Genomic DNA, 17767 nt, shown 5'->3' with positions numbered 1-17767 from the left:
ATGGGGGGGGGGGGGGGGGGGGGGGCGCAACGCAGAATACGAAGCGCTCAAGACAGTGCGGAGGTGGGAGTGGATGTGGATGCAGAAGAGGCGGAATACAGAGCGGAGATAGCCGGAACGTGTTTTCCGCTACGCTCGTATTCGTATTCGCTTAGAGTATATAAAATCTCGAACTACATAGTATGGGACCCAAGAAGCTTTCTTCTCCAAGCACCCGGACAAGCCGAATAATTGATGAAAAGAGGAGTTGCATCAACTGGGGGCAGTGTAAGCCCAGTGACACAGTGCAACGAGGCGTGCGCAAGCACAGAGGCCAAGTCGCGAGGTCCAAAGATTGTGAGGAGAAGCAGGAAGTTCTGTAGACGGACCAGGGGAGAAGCAACCCTTGAAAGTCGATCAGAGCTACCTGTTGGGCCGGGGGACCCGGGACACCTCACTGCTATGGGAAGAAGAAGAAAAGAAAAGAAGAAGAGCTTCTGGGGGGAGGCCACCTTTTATACCCCCGAGGCGGCAGGTTGAGCGGAGCGGAATGTCGGATTCTGCGGGGTAATACTGCCGGTAACGAGCACGTGCCCCGGCCACGTGTGCGAAGTCTCAACGGTCAGGTGGTGGGTTATTATTAGACGATGTTTTCCAAGGTTGAGACTACAAGTCAATTCGCAATGCCAATCGACCGACGTTCAATCGGGATTTTTCGGCCAGCCTTGGTAACCCGGCATTTGGACTTGACGAAAACCTGGATCATCCATGGCAGCAAGATAATACACCACCGACGCAGTTGGCTTACGGCGTTGTCTCTACTTATATGTTGTATCGCGCTTCATTGTAGGAAAACATTTCAATTCGGGCTGCTTTCAGTCAATGGAATCTGGCAGTGGTGTACTTCTTTTTGTTCTTTTACAACTCAAAAAGGAAGGATTTTATCTACAGGCGTGGAAAAGAAGCTCATAGATAACCGTAGGGTTTATTCCTAATACCTCGCAGTATTGTCTTTGCGTAAATTTAATTCATTCCGAACTTATAGACATACTTCGATCTTATTTCTTTACAACAGCAACCAAAATATTTACTAGGGTGCACCAACAATAAGTACTGTGGTATTATTAGGCTTCGCAAGGTTGTGTAGAGAGTTGCTATTTGTATACGCTGCTTAAAGGGTACCTGAGCAGCTTTTTTTCGTTGTCTGTTTAAATTAATACGGTATCCCCTTAATAGCCTACGTAAACCTCACATGCCTTTGTCTAGGCTCAGCTATAGGCTAAAGAATAATGGTCTTCCTAGTAGTGCCAGCATTCATAGGATCAATTTGTTCTACAATACACAAATACTTGGTTATATGTATATAAAAAAGTCCTCTGCACATGTTTTGATTTTGACCGCCTTTCTCTCTTTCTGACTATAAAACTGAGAATAGGAGGAGACATTCAAAAAGATACCCAAAGTACATCGTAGTGTTATCTCAACTATAACATTAAGGATAGAGACCGAGTAACAAAGTATCTTAAAAGACATCTTATTATAAGATATCTACTATAAATATGAATTGGTTGAAGGGTTGAGAAATCAGGTTCTAGACTATGGAATTAGATACCCTACGAACATGCACCCATCGTGGTCTACGCTGCTCGTCTACAAATCGTAAACCATTGTTGTTGCTGAACCTTGAACCTTGGGTGTCAAACAAGGTATTGTATCTGAGAACAGGGCCCCCAGTAAATACGGTTACGTATTTACTTGATAACCGGAGGCTAGGGGAAGAGTGAACGAACTGTCTCGTAATAATGATCCAACTACTGCCATGAATCCTCTAAATGTCTTCATGGGGATAATGGGACAAAGATTTGAAAGACACAAAGGTCCTCAACGGGGAAAAGGAGAGGTCTGTCAAACTGCATACTATCAATGCATCGATTGACAGGTGTAAGGTAATGGGACGAATGTCTACCAAAAGGACGTAGTGCAAGTTCTCTGATATCATAACTATTAAATCAAAGGGAATAACATATGACAAGTTGGGTATGAGACACAGGTAAATCAGTTGATCTAAATCATCGCTATCAACAGAGGTTGCCTCTGGTATTCCATGGTGACCTGCATATCTAGGCCAGTATGCTGTGAGTACTCCTGATGGAATATTGCCACGATATAATAGAAAATGGAAGCCTCCCCGCCTTGTCTCAGTATTGGTATTTGGGGAGGGCGCGTAGGGTGGAGTTATGGAACTTCTCCAAGACAGTGTTATAGGTGTGAACAGCGAAGGTCTGATGAAGACATTGGTAAGCATTTGAACTGTAGCGTGAGAACACGAAAGGAGGGGACAAGACTGACTAGTCCACTCGGAGCCATTGCGGTTTCACAAGCTCGTTGGAATATCGATAACCGCTCAAGGCAAGGGTTGCATGTCCTGAGAGTGCACCTGGGTGCGGTGGGCCATGTCAAGAAGCGAATTGTTGATTATTTGGTGTGTATCGGGAGAGGGACGCGTATGTGAGACTGATTGCAAGTGTGAAAGCTGGGCAGGTGGGTGGTATAGCTGGATAGCACATCGACAAGAGAGGTAGATCGGTTTCATACAGTTCTAAGGTAAACTTTCTTCTCCAAACACCCGGACAAGCCGAATAATTGATGAAAAAAGGGAGGTTTCGCATCGACTGGGGGTAGTGTAAGCCCAGTGACACAGTGTAACGAGGCATGCGCAAGCACAGAGGCCAAAGTCACGAGTGCTAAAAATTGGATTAATTGGGGGTCCTGCTATGCAGGACTATCAGCGATTAAACTGATAAGAACAGTACTACACTTGATCTAAGCCAGGAGGCAAAGAAAAGCTGGGGAAAGAAGAAGAGGAAGAGGATTCCCCCGGGGGGGGAGGATCGTTTTATACCCCAAAGGCGGTACACCCCTTACCCGCAGCGGTACGGCCCGTCCCGGGGCGATTACCGGCAGAGCAATTAGCCGGTAATGGTATCGGGCACGTGCACATTTCCCTGGGTGTGCTCAAGGTAGATGGCGAGTATTGACAATGAGCAGAACACCCACGGATGGGCTATTGGAGCCCGGGAGATAACGAACGGTGTCTGAATAACAGGGTAATACAGCATAGACTTGGTCAGCAATATAAACGAGCACAACCATTCCCATGCCCAGAAGAAGCAAAGTGAATCAACTTACTAGTTGATCCACGTAGATCTCCACTGCCAGATATCAAGAATAGCGAATGCCCATGCCAGCAGAAATAGCTAACGGGAAAACCACTATAGACCATCATGTATCTTGTAATTCCCAGAAGAGAGACTTAATTTCCTTCTGATGTCTACAGAAGAGATCACCACGGGCTATCATGAGCGTGTTTTGGGCGGGGTGAGGAGGGGGCGCTGACCCTGTCGAGAAGCGGATTGCTATTGGCTTGTAGCGTATCGGGAGAGGGGTATGTAGGCGTAGGCGAGACTGGTTGTAAGTGTGAGAGCTGCGTATATGGATGGTAGATCTAGCCGGTGTGTACGAGACAGACTGCGTACCTGTAGGTTAATGACGGTATGTTAACGAGAGACAAAAGGCACTTACAGGTTGTGATCATACGGTCGACAAGAGGAACCCTGTCTGTCAGAAGGGACTACGTCGAAGTGCATGGTGCAATTTGAGAATGTATTGAGTAGAGAGGTGTGGAAGCTAATTTACGAGCTATGAAATCTGACACCCCATGAAACCATGCCATGAACTCTGTCCCCCTACGAAAAAAAAGCAACCCTAGTTGTTGAATATGTTGTTTTAGCGTACCATGGGGTTGCAGATAAGAGTATTGGCTGAAGTAGGGGCGGTAGTGGTGGTAGTAGCCGGAGTGTTAACTGCGTTAGCTGACTTAGTATTAGCGAGGTTCTGGAAGCAATCTTTGGAAGTGTGAGCAGCCATTCGCTGGTGCAGAGTGTCTAAATGCTTGGGATTGTTAGACCAAGCGTTTTTGGAAGCGTTGATGTTCCAAGAGACCGGATCGGAAATGGAGTTGGGGTGACTGGCGAGGCCTTTATTCTCGGAGATGACGAATTCGGAGAATGTGCTGGTAAGAATATGCTCGGAAGAGTCGTTGGTTGAAGGACGAAGGCTGTCCAGCCACTGATGAGTAACGGCCTTCATGCTGACGGCGGACGGCGAAGGTCTTGTGGAGACTCTGGTCGGCGGCGGGGGCGTTAGGAACAGTGTTAATATAAGGCTTAAGAAAAGTGTGAGCTGCGGTGTGAAGGTACGAAAGAAGGCGGCAGGTCTTGCGAGTCTACCCTGGAAGAGAGGGATCCTTAGGAGCGGACTAGGCCGCGTGGCCGGTGAGGATCTCGAAGAGATGTGGGTCTCGAGTGTCGAGAACGCACTTGAGTGCGGTGGACCGAGGCGAAGTTGGATTCGCTGACGAGGGTGAGTACGAGCTCTAAGAGCTTTAACTCCGTGAAGCTGGTCGAAGAAAACATTTTGAAGGTGTGTCAAATAGAGAGGCACTCATGGTGTACGTCGTAGGAGAGGTACTTGGTCGCGTGGGTAGCGGGTTGTTGTGGGAAGAAACGGTCTGCGCAAGAAGCCCTCGATCAGTGTGTATTGAGACCATTGGTAGACCATTGGTACAAAGGTAGGTGACACCGTTTGTAGGTCCTCGTGGGTGGGGTGGCCTGGCCGGTTGATATCGATGGTGACGATGGTGACGGCTTCGAAGAGAGAGGCAGTTGAAGGATGAAAGTTCGGTTGCATAGTGCTTCCAGGAGCTCATAACCTGTCAGAAGGGACTCGGTCGAAATTCATGGTGCAATGTGAGAATGTATTGAGTAGAGAGTTGCAGAAGCTGAGTTACGAGCTATGAAATCTGACAGATCCCCATGAGGCTTCATGGTACTTCCACGATTTCTTCTCCAAAGACCCGGGCAAGCCGAATAATTGATGAGAAATGAGTCGCGTCAACCGGGGGTAGTGCAAGCCTAGTGACAACAGTGCAACAAGGCGTGTGCAAGCACAGAGGCCAAGTCGCGAGTGCTAAAAATTAGATTAATCGGGTGTCCTACATCGTAGGGCTATCAGCGATTAAACTGATAAGAACATGTACTACACTTGATCTAAGCCAGGAGGCAAAGAGAGCTGGGGGAAAAGAAGAAGAGGTTTGTCGAGGGGGCCGATGCCTCGTTATATACCTTAGAGGCGGTGGGTCCCCGTGGGCAGTATAAGGCGGTACATCACCCCTCCCCATGCCCCACCAACGGTGCGGCCCGTCCCGGTATCGGGTGATCTCAATACCAACGCCAATACCAGCCGTATGTGTTACCGGTGTACAGATTTCTCCGACATGATACAATTACTGTACTACATGGCATCAACACCTACCGTACATATGTAGTACATAGTGTCAGACTGGGATATGGCCCCCACTAGGCCCTAAACAGGAACCGAGGTTTTTGTTATGGTCTAGTGGTAAAATAGGCTGTATTTTTCCCACACATAGCATAGTACATAGTGGGAAGACTGTACGTTTCACCCGTGGAATATATACTAAGATAAGACACAAACAATTAATTAACCGCGGTATCTCACTTTTTGCGTTTGATGCAGTATGTATGGAGTACAGCGGCAGAATTACAAACTGATATGGAATAGTAGTATGAGACTGGGAGACAAAAGATCTTATTCAATAACCATATGATACCTTGTCTAATTCTAAAACAGTCATTCCAGAAGACAAAGAGTAAAATCAGTCAAATTCTCTAGTGAATTCTCAAGTGGATATGTCTCCAATGTTGATTGGTATAAGTAGAAGGTGAGTTTTCAGTATAAGTCAGCTGTTGACATCCACGTTCCAAATTCCAAACAGGAAATCACTAATGCACAAACCTAACTTTGGAGGGATATGTATTTATGACATAATCCATTGGCTCTCAGTCTATTGACTACATAGGTAACCATTTAGACTACTAGATACTAAATATCATTCGATACTATCAGAAACCCTTGGGGTCCCAAAAATAAATCGATTGCTTTTGGAAGTAGGGCCATCATGGTAGGTACATCGTACATGTAGTCAGATGTCAGTCAAAAGGTGAGTTGAAAGATACAACGATGAGCTGGCGTCTTGAAGCTGAAGTAGAATCTAGTTGTGGGGCTAGGCAAACAGGCATTTACACCAAGGAAGCCGACTTTCGGGTCACTCAACGTGCTACAACTGGTGCAGCATGCAGAGGTAAACACTTCTTCCATTTTTACATTTCCTTGTCCTAGTCTTCTTTTTCTTCATTGGCAATGCACACGGAGTATAGTATCAAGGTGAAACAAGACGAAATCAGAAGTTGAAAAGCAAAACAATGCTCATCATTTTGGACGGGAATAATAACCAAGGACCTAAAAGGAATAAAAGGTTAAGGATAAAAAGAACTTGAGATACTTGGGTCGGATGTCTGAAGTCAACAGTGGTCTGGTGTGCCTAGTGTTTGGAGTGATACTTGGAGTGAGACATGGGAGAATATCAAAGCAACGGAATTCTTTCAGGATATTTCATGCTGAGAATTTCAAATGTCAATACAGCATTGCCCTCAGTATGCTATATAGAAGTAAGACAAGTCGCAACTTGCACCAGTTCGCAGTAATCCAGCATATACATCATCACGTAAAAATAAACCGTAGAGATACATGAGAAAATAAAGGGTCCCACCACTCGGTCAGCAATTCCCAGGCGATTAAATAAACTTAATAATATCCTTAAACTCATCAAGCATATCAATTCCATCGTTGTCCCATGTTGCGTTCAAGTCCATCCGACCGCCGATCACAGTAATGGGAGAAACGGGAGACGCGGGAGAAATAGGAGGCTCACGCTGCTTAAGGCTCAGTGGAGGTTCATCATTCAAAGAGTTTGAAGCGTGACGTTTCTTGTGTTCCGTCCGGGTTTCGTCTTGACTCGCCTTCCGTTTCAGGGTGGGTTGGTCTGCTTTTGTGGAGAGCTGCAGTGTGCTCTGCTTGACAGAAGAATATTTGTTTATTGAGCCTGGTGGTGTGTCATCCGGGATCTCAATTATTTCAGGTTGGTATTTAGGAGTTATTAGCTTGGTTTGGTTTTTTTGAAGGGTAGCGGATAGTAAAGCAGAAGGCTGGGTCTCGGGGTCTGTATGCTTCGTTTCAATGACCGGAACATCTGTAATGTTGTTCTTCGTCTGCCCATCCACCACTGGAGAAACTGATGTTGCAAACCCTGACCTTCTGCTCCTGAGAAGACGTGATGGCGATGGCAAATCATCGAAGTTTTCATCGCCATAATCACTGGAGAGGGGTTTTGCTAGACTCTTTTCCAACTTTCCCTTGTATGAAGGAACGTTCTTGTCCCTCTCAGAGAGGACAGACCTCTCTCGATTTGGGTTCTTCTTTCCACCCTGCCACGTCGACATCTTCTTCACCTTTGAGATATAGGTGTCATTCTTGGGCGCCGTGACACGTTGTTTGGCAACTTGATTTCTCGGATTCGACTTGCTGGTTGGAGTTGCTTTTTTGATACTGGCGGAGATAGTCAGTTGGTTAAGACCGCTTTCCTTTTGGGTTGTGGGAATTGTCCGCTTCGGCGGCTTCGGTGGCTTCTCAAGCCCCTCGCGACAGCAGAAATGCTTGCAGCTGGAATTATTAGCTCAAGGATAAAGAAACTATTGGTTTTCTCAAACCTCGTTTTATCTTTGCATTTGTGGTTGCAAGCCCATTTGCCATTCGCAAGTCTGACTGGTTCGTACTCATCATCCGGCTCATCCAAATCCACCGCCCAGTCGTCTTCTCGGAGATTTGAGACCTTCGGTGCTCCCTTGGCTGGGCTCGGTGGAGTCGCATCAATGGAAAACCAATCTATATCATCAAAATCATTAACCTGTCGAGGTTGTAGCTTTGTAGCTTCCTTTGCTTTGCCGCAGGGTTTATTCGCAACGAGGAAATCATCGAGCTGCAAGTCATCGCCCTCAAAATCGTCCACAATCTGCCAAGAATTGGTCTTGATGCTGGTCATATCTCGTCCGTGGGGACGAGACGTGTTGGCCTTCGGTTTCTCTGCGTCTTTAGGATTCAAATTCCCCTTGGGGTGACGAGAAGGTAGGTTCGAGGTTTCAAGTTTTTGGGCATTAGTATTCTTATCTCGCACAGCAGCAAAGAGGTGAGATGGCAGATTAGGTCTGAGCTCAGCTTGTCTTGATGTCCCCGCTGGGAAATTATTAGCATATATATAAATGCTGCATAAAGGCAAAAGCAGAATCAAGCATGGGAGACTTACCGATTTCATCGCACATAACATGACACACAATGACATGCTGCGGACTCGTCAATTCCGCGATGAGTTCAATTTCTAGTTTCTCTTGGAGCTTGGCCGCACTTGAAGGGCATCAGCATTTGCCTACAACAAAATAGCTAGATGAGCATCTCACCTTGTGCGTCTGAAATCGATCATATGACCATCAGACCTCTCTATCAAGCAACAGACATAAACTGGATGACGTTGGAAGAACGTCGGGATCTTGTCATTCATGAACGCGACTTCAGCCTTGAATCGGACATTGACACAGTCAACTTTCACTTCCTGTATCCCACGTTAGAAAAATCGCATTTACCATCCTAGCAAAATGCAAACCTTTCCAAGCATCTTTACAGAGACCCTCAATTTCGGGAACTCCTTCAATCTTGAGAGTAACTTTGACCCGAAAGGTGGATTCTTGCTAAGAACCATCTCAATCTGATGAGCTTCGACACATTCCAATCCTTCAATACTGGTGATCCCAGCGGCAGCCAACTTCCGAACTGTGACAACACCCACTTGCTCGATCTGCTTCATTTGGAGAGGCGAGTGGTCCCAGACCTTCGCTCCAAAACTTCGGGCGAGTTCAAGGGCATTACGGATCGTAATTGAGTCACCGCGGGAGATTTGACAGTCGAGTAAGCAGCGGATTAGTCGGTTGACATGTGCAAAGACTAGACTTTTGTCTTGCTGGAAGCTGAATTTGTGTTTTTGAAGTTGGTCGTTATCGGGATACTCAATTGCTCCTAGCTCGGATTGAAGAAGTAGTGAGATCTTGTGAGCCGGGAGGGCTAGATCAACCTTAATAGGGAAACGAATCCCTGGGTCACGGTTGATCTCTCGGTACAGTGATTTCTCGCCGGCTTTGAGGCGGATCTCGCGGAATTCATCACCTTGTGCGATCACATTTAGCTGGAACATTAATATTAGTTGTGATTCTTTATTTCAGCAACCTAGGAATAATACTCACAATTTCGGACAATGTTGCCTTTGGCTTCAGCGACAATAGAACTTTCATTGTCTCAAACTGGATGTAGTACCGAGCCATAGCTTCGCCAAACTGGGTCGAACAAAGGCTCTCGCCTTCGACCAAACCGCAATTTCGAAGAAGACTGATATCCTTCTCACAGATACTGCGAAGCAGCTGATCCTCATCTTCTTGGTTCGCCCCTTCCTTCAGCTTGTAATGCGTCGGGTTACGACGAAGCCTTACAAACAAGAACGTGCCACCAAGCCATTTCACGGCCGATTCGACGTCCGTGATGTTTCCCAAGCCAACCTCAGCGTTGAGGTGATCAATGAGGTTTAAATGTAAGCAGCTCTCCAGACTCTCGGATCCCTGAACCAGTCTCTCGTAGTGGGCCACACGCTCCTTCCTGGTGAGGATGACTGCTGTGGCACTGTCGTCGAATTGGGGTCGGCCCGCGCGACCAAGCATCTGCATCATCTCCAAATCTGAATACTCCTTGCACCCTCCATCCTGCCAACTGACAGTGTTTTTGATTATGACAAGGTGGCAAGGCAGGTTGATTCCAACTGCAAGTGTAGACGTGCAACATATGACGTTGATATTCCCTTCTCTGAACCCTGTCTCAACAGTGTGGCGGTCAGCGGGACCCAAACCAGCGTGGTGAAATGCTACACCAGCAGGAAGTGTCCCTGTCTCTAATTAGTAGTGTGCGTCTAGAAAATATCTCAGATACATACCGTTAAGGTCGTCATTATGAGCTTCGAGGCGCTTCTTGGGTTCCTTCCAAAGCCTGGCGGGTGGATTTGTCAATGTGAAAAGACGAGCCAATTCTTTCGCCGTCGCGAGCGATGAATTCCGTGTGCAACAGAATATCAGGATGGGTTTCTTGCATGAATGCATTCCGATCACTTCAGGCAACCTTTTCAAGCACCAATCAGGACATCAGTATACCCACCAATCAGTATACCAAACGAGTAACTCAAAAAGAAAGAAGGGAGAAAAACAAAAAGGCCACATACTTTGAACCGCAGACTTTATCAAATGCAAAGTCATTCAACTTAGACGCATACCCATAGACAACCTTCTTCAGCGTGACGGGACGAAACTCCTCGCCGAAATTTTCCCGGTGCGCAGGAACATGCTGATTTGTCGCATCCTTCCCAAGCCAGGTAGCAATATCCTCGGAGTTAGGAACAGTAGCACTCAGCGCCACAAATCGCACATTCGATCCGATGTTTTTCATTCGAGAAACTACAGCCTCAAGCGTAGCTCCTCGCGTTTCCTTCAGAATATGCACCTCGTCAATAAGAAAGAGTTTCACGAGCTGCATCAACTTCATATGATCTTTCCACTTCCGAGTCATGCTATCCCACTTCTCGGGCGTCGTGATGATAATCTGGCTACTCTGGGCGTTACGCAGTTGCATGTGGTCTGTGTCTCCGGTCAGTTCTGCGCACTTGAGGTTCAAGCTGGAGAACTTGGAGTGCCAATCTCGGAAGCGCTCGCTGCATAGGGACTTTGTAGGTGCTTGGTAGACTACTTTGAAGCGTTCGTCTTTGAGGGTATTCAGGAGTCTGCAGATGGCCAATTCCATCACCACTGTCTTGCCGCTGCCGGTTGGTGCGGATAGGACGATGTTATCATTGCTGTTGTAGACGGAGTGGAAGGATTTGGATTGAATGGCATTGAAAAGTGGGAAAGGAAACATCGAGCTGTAGTTCTCTGGTAAGTCATTCACTGATACGAGGACGATTCCCCGCACAGATGGTGGTATATTGCTAAACACATTTTGACGTTGTCTATTGACAGTCAAAGCCTCGGGGCTCGCTTGTGCGATCAGTTCCTGAGGTGAGCTCTGACTAGTCCCGTCATTGTAAGGGCCACGATTCGTCTCAAGATTTCGCTGTCCCATCCGCATACCATCTTTCTTCTGACGGAACAAAGCCAGTGGGCTCGAGGGAGGCCCTAACACAGGATCCGATGAACTAGATCCATTCCAGCGGGAAGAAGGGATACTCGAGCTTGCTATTATTTGTCAATCCCGAATGATCAAGACAGAAACACCAGCACCCGTATACAAGCAACTCACGCTGAAAAAAACGAGAGAATTGAGGTGCCTGTAGATCAGGTTGACGAGAGGTTTGAAGCGGCGTAGATCTAGTAACCTCCTCTCTATCATCCGAGGCTAGTAGTTCCAGGTCTAGCTTGCATCAGCACCCGCCATGATGATAAGTCGGCAGACTCACCGAAAGCATCCAATTCAGCGTCCTCATCGTGAGCTGATGATTTCAGGTCAGTGAAAGGTTTACAGAGGGACGAGCTGTTGGATTGTGGTTGTTGGGAGTCATTGATCAGTGTCTGATGCATCGTGCCGGCTCCACTGCTCTTGTATGGTGAGGCGGCATTTGTGGGCCGCCTCAAAGATGGCAATTGAAATGGTTTGAATTTTGAGGTTTGATTGTTTCTTCGCATTTTGAGATGTTATCGATAATTGGGATTGAATATGGGGGTTTGGAGTGATGAATTGCGAAGGTGTTTGGTTCCAAGGTCCATGATCCCGATAACGTGACGGCACGTGGACCACTCATATCTTTCTAGTATATGAACATACTGTAGGGGTGTCATGTCGAAATCAGTAAGAGCAGGAATTGTTAAGTATTGTGGGGTATATGGAAGTGTTTCATTGCTTCGTATATATGCATACATGAGCCAAAGGCAGCAAACATCTTGACAGCAAAAGGACATGCAAAACTGGGCTGGGAAGAGGCGCTAGCTCCAAATTAGGAGCGACATCAAGAATAGTAAAAGGGTGCGGCTGGCGACTTTCTTGAAGACCGCACTTACATCCGCATCTATCAGGCATCCAACATCATTTCCCGTAAGGAAGCATCTCATCACGTAGGTCAATATCAATGTGCATAGCAAGGTACAGCAATCATTTCTCATCGAAATAGCTCGCGCTTGCATTCCGGCTAGAGCTTACTCTAGTATGGCCAGGTGCTGGTGAGGTAGGACGGGATGACGACATGCCGTCAGAGAGGAACGGTGAGGTTGGAAGTTTGATAGAAAAGTCGTTTGGAGGCGCCACAGGGGAGCCGTCGGGACCCGCGGGGTCCTTTTCGTAGGCGTCGATGCAGATTGGAGGCGGACGCAAGGAACCTATTGCAGGGTTGAATGTGGGGTTTCCATAGTAGTGGGTTGCTACCAGGACTGCAGCCGAGCCCAGGAGGAACTATAATGTCTTAAGTTAGTTTGGTTCACAATGTGCATGTGGAGGGAGGCTGGGAAGTGTTAGGGGACGTACGCTTGCAGTGACTTCAAAGTCAAATAGCCAGATGCTTCCAACAATACTCAAGATTATGTTGGCGGTTGTGGCCAAACTCCTTGCATCCTTCTGGGCGTGGCTGACGTAGAATGCAGAAACGATACCACCCAAGGCCTGGATGATGATAGTAGACCACACCGCCCAATTGTAGCCCTGGAAGAAGCCATCTTCGGCGATTTTTTCGCCATCCCGGAAAACAATTCCAATGAAGAGAGCCGGGAAAACGGAGTAGACGGCTAATTGCACATTGCGGACCCACAACGAGATGTGGTTCGAGCTGTCCTTGAGGACTTTCTCGAAATAAATTCCCGCAAGTCCGGAAGCCAAGGACGCTCCGATAGTCGCAAGGAGACCAATTGCGGGGTTCAAGTGTGGGTCGGCTGTCAGGATGTCCTCTTCGATACCTTCGTATGTTGCAGACCGCTTGAGCAAACTGCTGCCAGAGCCAGCACCTTGCTTAACAGCCTTCCACTCCTCCAAGGATCGAGGGAAATGATGACTAGCGTGATCATCCTGCAGCATCTGCTCGGGGCTGGCATCGGGGATTTGCACCAATGCCACGCCCACAACGAGAAGCAAAAGCAGGCCCCACTTTCGGGCGGGGATGCTCCGTTTCAGGAGCATCAGACCAAAGATCGCAGTGGTAAGGAACTTCAGCTGGAATGTAATCTGGAACGACGCAGCTCGTAGGTTCGAGAGCGCAATGTACAGGAGGGAGTTGGACAAGACGTCGAGCGCGGCAGGGATAGCGAGTTTCCAGCTGTCGCCTGAGAACACGGCGCTTGTGAGGGAGAAAAAAAGAGAGGTGGCAGGCATCGAGGGTGGTGCGGTTTTGGAGACGTCGTAAAGCGCCATTGTGAGGGAGATGGCCAGCTTGACCACTTCGACTAGGAAGACCGCCGTAGAGGTCAGGTAGCGTTTACCACCGGCGGGGGGCATAACTCGAGAATAATGAGCTAGCTAGAATATGGTGAAAATACAGATTAGCCTCCCATTCCTAACAAGGATTTCCCATGTCGCGCATGGTGGCTTACCAAAACAAACGCAGTCGACTCCGCCGTGAACTAGAAAGAAACCGGGGTAGGTAAGCGAACAGGTCCCCAAGCCGCAAAGGCCATGCAATGTCCAACAAGGTCGTACCAGAATCCATGGCCCAAGACTGGCTGCAGCTCGAAGCCCAGATGGCTTGCGTTGGGCGCGCTCTCCCATAATGAAGTAGTAGGTCGCGTGTTCCCTCTAAACAGTGGCTAATGTTTCCACAAAAAGGGCACGCAGTGCAATCCCCAGTCCGGTGAATGTGGTAAATGAATTCAGTGGAGGGAGCAACGAGAAAAGTGTGTACGATGTAGAGCAAACTGTAAATCCCAATTCGCGAACCAGGGGTGTGGGTTGATCTTCCCTTTTAGGCCCCGATAGGGTTTCCCGAGGCGATCGGGGGCGATGTGGGTGGCTGGGAGGCGAAGGAGGGGATGGGTATCGGCTAACTCCACTGTATGAAGGAGGGTATGTCGAAGAACTTGGAAAAGAACTTGGAAAAGAAAAGGAAAGGATAGAGCTCAGGAAAACAGTAATCTGGGGTTATAGACGAGAAGGTCGGCGGTCAAAGAGTCGGGTGGATCAGAGAGTCACCAAAGGTTCGAGCGCTGGAGTTTTTCTCTACACTAGGTAAGTGTGTACAAATATATGAAGTACCTCATTTACAGGAATCTCATATCATATTTACAATGTCTTGGACTCAAATTTTGGCCTTAACCTTGATGTTGATGACGTCGAGCTATCCAGGGCATCCCCACCACATCCACAGCCCCCATTATTATTCCTTCCATGTCGTCATTCGTCAATATTCTCTACTCTATAGTTTCAGATTGATTATTCTAGACATTTATACACATCTGAAGAGATATACACAAAAGACAAAAGACAACATGTTCACATCCTCCGAGTCTTAGTTATACCGTTAAGTACAGAAGTCATATAAGCGGCAAGCTATTTTTTTTTTCTATATAAACAACTAACTTAATATAGATATAAACTGGTCATTGGGAGGGTAATATAACAATTCAAAGGCGCTACAATGATGGGATAACTTCAAAAAAGAGATATGAGCGGTGAATCCTGAAATCCAATAGGACCAAAGTCCCTAGTGGTCGCTATGCATTGCGACATACGACCAAAGCTAAGCTTCCATTTCGGGGCAAGACTAGGTGGAGAATGGGACAAGAACATTGTACAAGTTCAGTTGATGAATTGGTGATCATTGAGAATATGAATGACAACAGTCATGAACCGGAAATAATGAAATCGTGAGAAAGGCACGAAAATCACTCAAGTTAAACATGATAGCAGGTACAGAAGCCTGTGTGAACGCTAATTCAAAAAAAAGGAATGAAGAGACAGTGAGAAGTGAGAAGAGAAAAAGAAGAGGGGTCATGTAGGAAAGGGACGAGTGAGGTCTATGTGGTTGGGTAAACAGATGCTTGCAGTGGAGTGCTGCAAGATGCAATCAAGTCAAGGAAATGTAGGAAAGACTGTAGGAGGTCAGATCAAGTAGGAATACAGAGGGAGTGAGAGAAGAGTGAAATAGGAAATGTAGGGGGTGGAGTGAGGGTGTTGGGTATCAAGGGCCAAGCGATCAGTGCATAGAAGCGATATTAGCGCTTTCGCGGTTCCAATCAAAGTCGAAAGACCAGAGAGGAAGACCGTTGTTGCCTTTCGACTCAGCGCCATCATCTAGTAGGATAGCCTCACTGCTATCGGTGCGTCGGCGGGTGTGTTGCTTCTGGTCTTCGGGGATGGCAGGCGGGGGCCCTCTTGGGGGTGGCTTTGGAGAGGGAAGCGGCGAGAAACGATGAATTGGCAAAGTGGGGGTCATCGGTGAAGCACCGCTGGTGGAAGGGGAGGGCAAGCTCTCCGAGTAGTCCGCACTGAAACCAGAAGAGGAAATTTTATTGCGGGGATTCCGTTCACTATCCGACCCCGAGCTTTGGGAGGGCGTTCCATCTTTGTACAGGGTAGCACCTTTTTCCGACCGGATGTCGAATGGCGGGAATACATTGCTGAGACGCAGGAATGAGGTGTCGGATCCGCAGAAGGAATCGCGGGATGGGCCAGAGGCTAGTGATCTTCCGTCCGCTCCATGGGCATTGAACAGACTCGGTGTGACCTTGCCCTTTCGAATACGCATCGCCTCGAGGAGATCTTGCTCTTGACGAGTCACAGCGATCACACGACTCCTCCGGTTCAACTCTTTCAACTCTGCAGGGGAGCGGAGAGGCTGCTGGGGGAATTGCGCCAGAATCTCATCCGGGATAGTGGGAACTCCGCTCGAACGGCGAGTTTGCGTGGTCCGTCCAGTTGTTTGAGACTTGCCATTTGAGGATTGAGAAACCTTTCGTGGCCGAGGTACTGGCACTGGCAGGCTATTTTCGGTTTGGCGGGAACCACGGGTGCTAGTCGAGAGTTTCCGGTCAAAGCGTCTGGCCGCCGTGGCAGTGGTCGCGTGGGCAGTGGAAGCCGTGTAGACCTGGGGATCGTATTCGTCGCAAGTAGCCACACTGTCTCTTCTAGACTTGCTCGTATTGCGCTTTGACTCGGTGGTTGGAGTTTGATCCTCGTCACCTTCGTCCTCGGAAGAAGAAGAGAGGCAAAGCATACTGATGTTTCGCAGATCTTTGTTTTTCAAGGTGCTTTTGCTGCTCTTCTTGGTCAATGAGCTCTTCTCGCTCTTTGATTTTGACTCATTGGTCTTCCAAGATTCCTGGGACGTGCTTAAGCCGCGACCACGCTTTAGGTCTGGACATGTGGAAGGACTCAAGTACGTCTCCTTAGGTCGAGAGGAGCTGTGAGCACGTCTTGAGCTCTTCTGAGGTTCCTGGGGGCGTTGCTGTTCTTCCTGCAATTTCTCGCGGCTAGTAGTATACATGCTTGAGCGACTCAAAAGTGATCGTCGCCCCGCATATCGATCCAGGGCCAAATCAATTTCACTCGTCCCTACGGTCCGCTCAAGTGATTGCTCCAACCAGTCGCTATTTTTGCTCTCTGCAATGGAAGGCAAATCCGAATTATCACCACCATGCTTGGGTGGGTCATTTTTGGTGATCGAAGGTCGACGAGGGGGAGGTGGATCGACGTATCTCCTCGTAGTAGAATTGCTTGTACCGCCGGTCATCCTTTCAATCTTGTTGGTAGAAGAATCCGGGACAACTGTAGAGACGGGGGAAGGGGAGTTGACCATTCGGTGGGGGGAAAGAAGTGTTTGTTGTGTGGGACTCCGCGGCTTCGGGAACAAGACGGAAAGATCGATTTTTGGAGGACGCATCTTCCGCTTTGACTCTTTCGGCGGAACTTGAGCCTGCGTGTATGTCACTTCTGGCTGACTCCCGAGTCCATGTCGTACTCTAGGTTGGAGTTGGTTCTTGGGCGATTTGGGTGATTTGGAGGATTCTTTGGAGCTGAAATAGGAGAAAAGGGTGGACGAGGAACCAGAATGGTGAACCTTTTTCGACGGCTTCGGGAGCGGCGGTGCGGCTTCTTGCGATCGGTAGTCATGGCCCAGCAGAGGTGAGGAAGCCCGTACGCGAAGGTTTTGATCGGGGGGAATGAGTGTGTTTTCTGAAGAGCGCGGGAACGGAACGAAGCCCGTGTTCTGCTTAGGAGCACTATCGGGTGGCTTCACAAAGTTCGGCCGGGGTACATTTGGAGGCTTCTGCCACCCGCCATGTTCCGTAGGAAGTGATATGTCGGTTCCAAAAAATCTTTGGGCTTTCGAGGTTCGCCGGTCGATTCGGGTCTGGTCCTGGGTACTCATTGGGTTGTGTTGTGCCGGTTTGCGACTCGATGTTCGAAGCGGCACATGGACCGGTGTGATCTCTCGGTGTCCCATGGTGGGAGAGGGTGCAAGTTCAATTGCTCATAAAATCGTATGATATGATGGGCTCATGGGTTCACGGGCTCTGGGTGCGCAAAATATATGGCGGCTCAGCGGAACCCAGGTGGTTCAAGTAGTCGACTCAAATCTACTCCACCAAATTAGTTAATTAAGTCTGCAATTTAGGGGAAATTGAGCTAGGCGTCAACGTACCTGTGAAATAGAGATAATTGTTTGATGTTTAGGTAGTGACTCGGGATTTTTGGTGAGGGGTATAATTTTTGTGAAATAAGAGATCCGAGCAAAATGCGTGACAGGTTGGGGTGG

General features: G+C 48.1%; 4 protein-coding genes across 4 annotated transcripts; all 4 read right to left on the bottom strand.

The window, feature by feature from the left end:
* Positions 1–3765: 3765 nt before the first annotated feature.
* N7537_007494 (uncharacterized protein) lies at positions 3766–4128 on the bottom strand (the record flags this gene model as incomplete). Its single annotated transcript, XM_056898551.1, has 1 exon — positions 3766–4128. One exon carries the CDS (start codon positions 4126–4128, stop codon positions 3766–3768), a length of 363 nt encoding a protein of 120 aa, XP_056750627.1.
* A 2567-nt stretch (positions 4129–6695) lies between these two features.
* N7537_007493 (uncharacterized protein) lies at positions 6696–11720 on the bottom strand (the record flags this gene model as incomplete). The annotated part of the gene is made up of 10 exons (XM_056898550.1): positions 6696–7620; positions 7668–8190; positions 8261–8358; positions 8412–8563; positions 8615–9190; positions 9249–9937; positions 9986–10167; positions 10268–11273; positions 11338–11448; positions 11495–11720. The coding sequence occupies 10 exons, from the start codon at positions 11718–11720 to the stop codon at positions 6696–6698; spliced, it is 4488 nt and encodes a 1495-aa protein (XP_056750626.1).
* A 463-nt stretch (positions 11721–12183) lies between these two features.
* On the bottom strand, positions 12184–13782 carry N7537_007492 (putative UDP-galactose transporter; the record flags this gene model as incomplete). Its single annotated transcript, XM_056898549.1, has 4 exons — positions 12184–12480; positions 12553–13533; positions 13608–13637; positions 13714–13782. 4 exons carry the CDS (start codon positions 13780–13782, stop codon positions 12184–12186), a joined length of 1377 nt encoding a protein of 458 aa, XP_056750625.1.
* A 1423-nt stretch (positions 13783–15205) lies between these two features.
* Positions 15206–17455, bottom strand: N7537_007491 (uncharacterized protein; the record flags this gene model as incomplete). The annotated part of the gene is made up of 1 exon (XM_056898548.1): positions 15206–17455. The coding sequence occupies one exon, from the start codon at positions 17453–17455 to the stop codon at positions 15206–15208; it is 2250 nt and encodes a 749-aa protein (XP_056750624.1).
* Between the last annotated feature and the right edge of the window lie 312 nt (positions 17456–17767).

This window comes from Penicillium hordei (genome assembly GCF_028827395.1).
Source record: "Penicillium hordei strain IBT 12815 chromosome Unknown utg000004l_segment0_segment0, whole genome shotgun sequence".
NCBI classification, from domain to species: Eukaryota; Fungi; Ascomycota; class Eurotiomycetes; order Eurotiales; family Aspergillaceae; genus Penicillium; species Penicillium hordei.
The sequence above is the reverse complement of the archived record's forward strand: the minus strand, read 5'-3'. Positions and strand labels throughout refer to the sequence as shown.